Source organism: Clupea harengus, chromosome 1, assembly GCF_900700415.2.
Source record: "Clupea harengus chromosome 1, Ch_v2.0.2, whole genome shotgun sequence".
Classification (NCBI taxonomy): Eukaryota; Metazoa; Chordata; class Actinopteri; order Clupeiformes; family Clupeidae; genus Clupea; species Clupea harengus.
This window is the reverse complement of record NC_045152.1, coordinates 25,466,600-25,474,608: the sequence shown is the minus strand read 5'-3', so window position 1 is coordinate 25,474,608 and position 8,009 is coordinate 25,466,600. Positions and strand designations below refer to the sequence as shown.

The window sequence follows — 8,009 nt, the reverse complement described above, 5'->3', positions numbered from 1 at the left end:
TCGAAAGCAACACAATCGACAGTCATGTCAAAGCTGAAAGCAAACAGCGGTGGTACACAGGTCTGTAAATGCAGACCTAACTTCACCGTTGCAGAGGTGGAGGTACTGTCGCAGAATATAGATGTGTCCATTCTATTCCACTATGGCTATATCCACGTGATTTAGTTGAGTGCTTATTTATTTATTTACATTTGCAGTGTTCGTGTAGTGCTTTTATTTATTTTAGGACATCGCGATGCCACGTAGAATCATGACTATAAATGTGAAACCCAATTGTTAATGATACTGTGGTGGCCAATTCTAAGTCTTAAACTATTTTCACAATCAGAAACTCCGACTCAGGACGTAGTGTTCCAACAGATTTACTGTAGTACATTAAGCCACAGCAAAGAGATGTATACCGGAAATAGATCTGCCAAATTACATTCGCGCCAACATCTTTAAAACCTAACCTGGCACTCCCACTCCAGCCCTGAATGGCTGACCCTGTAAACCAATCAAATCCTTTACCTCTAACCTGACTCCATCCAATCAGAAAGCTTTCATGGTATACAACACCACACCCATTTTAACCTTAGGTCACCAGGCTACACTCATTCAACAGGTATCTGGTAATCCATTCCTTATTCATATGAAAATATCCCACAATACAAATATTCTCGTATTTATTAATATTATAATTATTTAAATCCGATGTCTGTAGAATTGATGGGAACGCAATCACCATCGATTTCTCACAAATTTAGCCCTTAAGAAAAATCTGGCCGATTTACGACTGCTATTTAGCGTTCTTAAATTCTGGTCTAAGTTAGGAACGAGTCCCAGATGAGAAAACTTTTATGAATGCCAGATTTGTCCCGAAAACCTCGTAAGTGGAGTCTAGAAGAAATGTCTTCCTAATTTGTTCTTAACTGCGTTTGAGAATAAGGGCCCATTGAGAAGAAAGACTGAGAAGATCGTGGCATATCTTGAACATTCACTTGCATGAGTAGATTATGATGGACTACCCGCTCACATCCTGTGACAGTGTTCTGTATCTTATATGCGTTTGGGGATTCATCTCAGTCACTGTGTAAACATTAGACTCCCATCGGTCAGCAACTGTCCTCTCTCTTTCTTATTAGCCACAAGCACTCGATCTCCAATTTCAATCGTTATAGTCTTGTCTGTCCGTTCCTTTGTTGCATGCTCCTGAGCAATTTACATGGCTTCCTTCAAGTCCTCAGACAGCTTTTCGACGTATCTGCCAAAGCTGGTGACATCAGGGTCAGCCAAGACGTTTCCAAACAGGATGTCAACTGGAAGACGGGGCACCCTCCCAAACAAGTTAAATGGTGCATATTCTGTTGTTTCATGGGCAGTGCAATTGTACATGAATGTGACAGGAGTTTGTAGGTGTCTAGGCCAGTCTAGCTTTGATTCTGGGGGAAGAGCCCTGGTCATATTGCCAAGCGTTCAACACTGCCATTTCCCATCGGATGGTATGGAGACGTATGGGACTTTTGCATACCCTATAACTGTAGAAGTTTAGCAATCAGCTCGCTTTTGAAGCTTGGACCCTGGTCACTGTGTATTCTCTCAGGGAATCCATAGACACAGAAATACTTCTCCCAGAGGACTTTTGCTGGACGTTTTTGGTGGACGTATTCTCTCACATCTCACACATTTGGAGTGACCATTGTCATTTGGAAAACGAAGAGACCAGTGGCGTAAGGTAGTTACGACGGGCCCCAGTGCATGCTATTATGACGTGCAGTGCGCGCTATTATGACGGGCCCAAGTGCACGCTAGTTACTAGTTATGAGGCACACACACAACATTAGGCGTACATACGTGGTAATGTAAACAGACGGTCAAAGTGCTGAAGCGTTCTTAAAAACGTGATTGTGAACTGAGCTATCATCGTAGCACATCCAGTTTGAAAAACCACTTGATGGCCAAGCACACTGCTGATGCGAACTCTCCGCCCCCTCGTCATAGCCAGACAAAAATGGATGACGACAGAAAAACATGGATACTGTCACTAAGAACAAACTTATTGCAGCCATAGCTAAATAGGTGGCTACTGCGTGTAGGCCTGTTAACGTTGTGGAGGACGAGGGTCTAGCTGATATCATACACATCGCATCCAACGACTGGACCTACGAATTGCATTCGAGAGCCACCATTACAAGCCACGTTCAGAAGTTGCACAAAACTGAGAAGGCTAAGGTACAGCAGGCATTGGAGAAGACAAAAGCAGTCGCGCTCACTGGTGATTACTGGACGTCCCTCAGTAATCACAACTACCTCGGGGTCACAGCCCATTTCTTTGATCGACAGTGGAAACTTGAGTCATATGCTTTGACTGTTATGAAGACAGAAGAGAGGCACGCTGTTGCAGAGCACTTTATGAAAGTAGCTGGAGAGTGGGACATCGAACTGACAACGGATAGTGCACGTAATATGATTGCAGCAGCCAGGCAGCTCCCCTTTGAGCACATGCCGTGCATCGCACACAGTGTGCACCGAGCCGTCACGGTTTCTCTAACCAACAGCCCGTTTGACAGTGCATTGGCAAAATGCAGAAGAGTTGTGGGTCATTTTAAGCATAGCCCAGCAAACCAAGCGGAGCTCGAGCAGCAAGAAGTCACACATCATCAAAAGACAGAGTCACTCGCACAGGAAGTGTCAACTAGATGGAATAGTACCCTGGAAATGATCAAGCGTGTTCATCGGAATGCTGAACCTCTGAGAGATGCACTGGCCCTGCACACAACCAACGCCGCCATGCCAACAGCTGCTGAGCTGGAGCTGAAACTGAAGAAGCTCGAGGCTGTGCCGGAGCCTTGCAGGTAATTTATTGTGTATCCGTGTCGTGTGTGTATATCTATATGTTTAGTAATCAATATAGGTCTGTGTTGTAGAGTAATGCTATAGATTCACTCGGAGACGTAATATATTTTAGTCACTGTGTATGTAACGTTTATTCAGCGTTGCTCTAGTTCGCCATACACTATATGCTAGTGTTTATGCAACAACTCAGGAGTATCCTTTCGCGCATAGAGGCATGGACGGATTAAGAAACCACGGGCCCCTTGGCCTGGACATGTTAAAGGCCCCCCCCCCTTCACAAAAAAAATAATTGCGCTCGCAAAACACGCACGCACACACAAACACCATTAGGCGTATATATATATATTTTACCAACCATGTGTTGTATTTAACGGTCAAATTAGATACTTTGGCTATTGTATTGGGAAAGTAAACAGGTCAAAGATTACTCCATAACATCCACCTTCGGTGCACTGCCCTGCTATTGTTTCTGACATTACATGTGACAGGGCAACAGCCAAGTGATTCTTTTCCAAATTGAAACGGACCTACCTGAGCAGCATGGGGCAGGAGAGGCTGAATGGGCTGGCTATCTTGTCCATTGAAAGAGCAAATCATGCATTACCACTTTTATGTTTGAAAGGCGTCGTTCGGCAAGTATACTGTGCCTCTGACTGTGCTCAGTCAGCTTGTAGGTCTTGACGTTCAGATTCTGCACCTAAACTAGCTATATCGTATCGTATTTTCTTCTCCACATCAAACCGTGAAAACTATGTAATACACGGTATCAAACACGTAACACACAACGTTAGCTAGTTAGCAAACACAGCATCAAAAACAACACAAAGTGCAAGTAAATAATAAATAGACAAAATACCTTGTTGGCTGCATGATCTGAAAGGAAATCTTTTGATCTTCTCCTATACCCCTTAACATAAGTCCTTTTCATCTTTTAAAGGCATTAATATCTTAATGTGATGTCTCTTAACTAACGTACTAACTAACGTGTGTGCAATGACATCAGCTTGCTTCTCTGTGTCTCACGCTCTAACCAGCAGCTCAGTGGAGGCGCCAAACTAAAAGTCTTATCTGTTATTACACAGTAATGGTACATAAAAATACAAAATATACTCTTCTGGAAAACCTTTACAAAAGTAATATAGTGGCAACAGTTACATGATCAAATAGAGACTTGACATTGGCGAACAAGATACATATTACCCAGCAATCATCATTGCATATCTGTATATGACAAAAATAACAAATTAAATAAGAAATTATTCATTTAACTGAATCGGCTTTTTTAATAGTTTCTGCAGTGTATGTACGATAAGCATATAATTGTGTTATAGATTGCTACTGACGATTTCCCCCCAAAAATTATGAAAACCATGACAGAGACAGGTGTGCCATTTTGAGGGAATTTATAGCATAAGGGATCTTTGTTAGTCCAAAAAAAATGTATCCTTGATCACTGTTGCATTAAACTAGCGACACTTTGACATCCATATGTTCGGAAAAATTTAGGAAGCAGGGTCTGCTTTGCCTACGAACCTTCCACGCTGGCTGCATTGTCTATAGTTACACCCCTGGTGCACATGCACATTTTCTAATACAGCACAGGTACACTCAATTAAAGCCATTAGCAAATTAACAAAATACACCTTTTTCAACTACAAATAAGAGATACATAACAGCAACTTCACGCAGAGGCTCTGGCTTAGGGGGCCCCTGGGCATGGGCCCGGTAGGCCAGTTTGTTAATCCATCCCTGCATAGAGGAGATAGTGCCATTACAACACATGTCTCAAAACAGTAATGTTAATGATTAGGTGTGTGCGCAAAGGCTATGCATGTGTGAAAGATTGGAGTGTGTGTGTGTGTGAGTGAGATAACTTTTTGTAAATTACAGTAGGCCAGTTCCCCACTAAAGTGCTTCCCTTTATTATTGCAGGTATGTGTCTGAACTTCTAGGAGGAGAGAAGTTTGTGTCGTGCTCAGTGGTGCTGCCATCGTTGTGTCATCTGTCGTGAGTGATGGAGGTCACTGAGGACGACCCAGCTTACATGATCAAGTTCAAGGGAACCTTTACAGCAAACATGGAGGGTCGTAAAGAGAAGACTAACATCACATGGCTGAGAGTTGCAACAGCACTTGACCCAAGATCAGATTGCCATGCTTCATTCTTTATCATACTCATCCTCATTCACATAATTGTTTTTCGCTCAGTGTGTTTCTATTGTTAGGTTGCTTGCTTCTTTACTTTGTATTTTTGAAATTAGCATTATAAAGATAGGGGTATTGTCGCAATTTTGTTATACCTGCTCCTGTACTTGTGTTAAAGTTGCCTTTAATTTCATTTCAAGGTTTAAGGACCTCAAGTGTCTGAACAAACCTGACAGGGCTGAGGTGTGGGGTAAGATCCGCGCCCTGCTCCAGGACATGGAGAGGGAGAGGCCTGCACAGCCGGATAACCAAGTCACGCCTGAGCCTCCTACGAAGAAACCAACTCTCATGCTTGTGTCACAGGTTCAGTTTTAGTTCTTCTTATCTTTATCCGGTACACTGTATTATTCACAGTTAGCTTATCAATATCCTTTGGCTGTGAAGCACCCCTTCCCAACATACAGACACGGATGCAGAAGTAGAGAAATTACAATGATCTTTATTTAATACATTAGCTAATAAATATGTAGAAAAGGTGCAACAAGTAAAAGAGTCCAATTCATTGGCTTAAGCAGTTCACTCTCCTCCTACGTATGGCTGGCAGGCGTGCCGGTCCCACACTATCTCAGCTGGGCTTCACTAGGAAGTGCACGCACGCACGCACACATCGTCAGGTAGGCAGCCACTTGTAGATGGCCTATAGGCCTACCGAAAAAATGTCCGAAAATGTCAACAGGCTTGTTCACAGCATGTTCTGCTATGTTCACAGCAAACTGTCCTTGTTTACCTGAAATGTGCACTTTATAATTTTATTTTGTACCGCCCTGTTTGGCAATGTTGTTTTTCAATAAAATAAAACATTTGCATAAAGCAAGCCAATCCACTCTACAAATTTGCGATTAATTGTGATTAATTTTGAGTTAACTATGACATAAATGCGATTAATCGCGATTAAATATTTTAATCGTTTGACAGCACTAGTTTTTATCTCTCGATGCAAGAAAGATATAATACTCTTGGGAAACTAATACCTTGGTTTTGTTATTGTACTAAATCATTTTGAATGTAAATTCCAACCCATTAAAACAAACGCGATAGGGCCAACGTTAGGCTGCATACCTTGCAAGTATCCAACATAAATGTAAGTTACCCAAAAGCCTGCCATATGGTTAGAAGATTAGCTAGCCAATGTTCAAACCTATCTGGTCAAATGGTTGTTAATGTTAGCTAGCTGAGTGTGAGCCTTTTCCTGAGGAGTTGAATGAATTTGTTCAGCTGGTTAACTTTATGGATATCGTGTGGCAAAGAAATTCCTATGTCAATGACTTGACCGTTAATAGTTAATTGATTACTGGTAATTGTTTGGTCAGCTCGAAGCCCTTGACATTTCATGTTAGCTAACTACAGTTTGCGATGTGGAAATAATGATAACAAGCCTGACTTGCTGTTTAACTGTTCGCTGTTGCTCAACACATATTTAGGACTCTGACAAACTTTGGAGTGTGTAAAAGGTAGGGGTGGGAATCTCTTGGCACCTCACGATTCGATTCCGATTCTGTGGTCAACGATTCGATTCTAAACCGATTATCCATGCATGTCGATTTTTAAAACATTTTAGTTTGCTACTCAGAGTCTCAAATCACTTCCTACTTTGTGTTCGATAATTAAAGAAAATCAACAGATAAATTACTTTCTCTATTTTTTTATTAGAGAAAAGGCTTTTCCTTGTCAAAATTATGACTTTCAATGAACAATGCAATAATCGATGCAGCTTGCATTTCAACACAAAATGTATGTGTAAAAAAAAAAAAAAACTACTCCCAACAGTTTTGTCACAATAGGATGTTTTAGGGGGGAGGGGGTGCCAATACTTAAGACGCTTTTTGAGCAGCGTTTTCTGAAGAGCCATTTTCAAATTGCTATTACTAGAAAAGTATTTAAGCTAGTTCCTTCAAACTTTCTAGGCTTAAAAATGTGCTCGAAAATTGTACACTATGCTCTGTCGCAGCATCTTTGAAGGCCTGTGGAAAGCTCAATGTTAAAGCTAGAGACTTAATATTATACACAGATTTTATACACAAACGCAGTTTAAGCTCTGTGTCATAAACGTATCTTTTGCTACCATTTGAATGTGCTTCCATAGGCCATTGAATGCTGGACGTGTACAAAAATCCCATATTTTCCAAAAAATATTTTGAGAAAACGAGGCAGAACACCATCACAAATTTCTAATCTTTCCAAAAAAATGATGTTGGTAAATGCTGTCATTCTTTTGCTATAGCATGCCAAAAATTGCACAAAATGGGTTTTCATCCATTTTCAAGCTTTAATATCTTCCAGACCATTTATCACACAGGGACAGTTTTTTAATTCAACATACAAAGCATACATAGGAAGGTCTGTGTATAATATCACAAATATTCTCTAGCTTTAACATTGAGCTTTCCACAGGCCTTCAAAGATGCTGCAACAAAGCGTAGAGTAAAATTTTTGCGCAAATTCAAGCACCCCGAATACTATGATATACCCAAGCCACACCCTTGGAAGTCCATCATCTTCAAGTAATGGTATCATATTTTAAGCCTAGAAAGTTTGAAGGAGCTAGCTTAAATACTTTTCTAGTAATAGCAATTTGAAAATTGCTCTTCAGAAAACGCTGCTAAAAAAGCATCTTAAGTACAGGCACCCCCTCCCCCCTAAAACATCTTTTTGTGACAAAACTATTGGGAGTAGAGAGCTAATATTTTGGACTATACCTATTAAGAAGTGTATGAACAACCTTTTCAGCCAAATCTGACTGTAATAATGTGCCCTAAGTATTTGGTACTTTTGGACACCCCCAGAGTTTGCCCAGAAAGGTGAAAGGCAGGGAACTTAATATCCATGTCATCCTTAGTTCTACAGAGCATTACTACGCTCTTCTTGGCATTATATTTAACATCAAAATCGACCCCATAATTAGCGCAGATGTTAAGCAGCTGTTGAAACCCACCTGTACTCGGGGATAGTAAAGCTAGGTCGTCTGCATAC

General features: G+C 41.1%; 1 protein-coding gene across 2 annotated transcripts; it reads left to right on the top strand.

Moving 5' to 3' along the window:
• Window positions 1-1,995: 1,995 nt before the first annotated feature.
• On the top strand, window positions 1,996-5,663 carry LOC116223728 (E3 SUMO-protein ligase ZBED1-like). Of its 2 annotated transcripts, XM_031581543.2 has the most exons (3): window positions 2,002-2,834; window positions 4,768-4,977; window positions 5,180-5,663. In XM_031581543.2, the coding sequence occupies exons 2-3, from the start codon at window positions 4,850-4,852 to the stop codon at window positions 5,352-5,354; spliced, it is 303 nt and encodes a 100-aa protein (XP_031437403.1). In that variant the 5' UTR covers window positions 2,002-2,834; window positions 4,768-4,849; the 3' UTR covers window positions 5,355-5,663. The 2 variants fall into 2 exon arrangements, with proteins under 2 accessions (XP_031437348.1, XP_031437403.1); XM_031581488.1 differs by lacking the exon at window positions 5,180-5,663 and having other exon boundaries at window positions 1,996-2,834; window positions 4,768-4,971.
• Window positions 5,664-8,009: the final 2,346 nt, after the last annotated feature.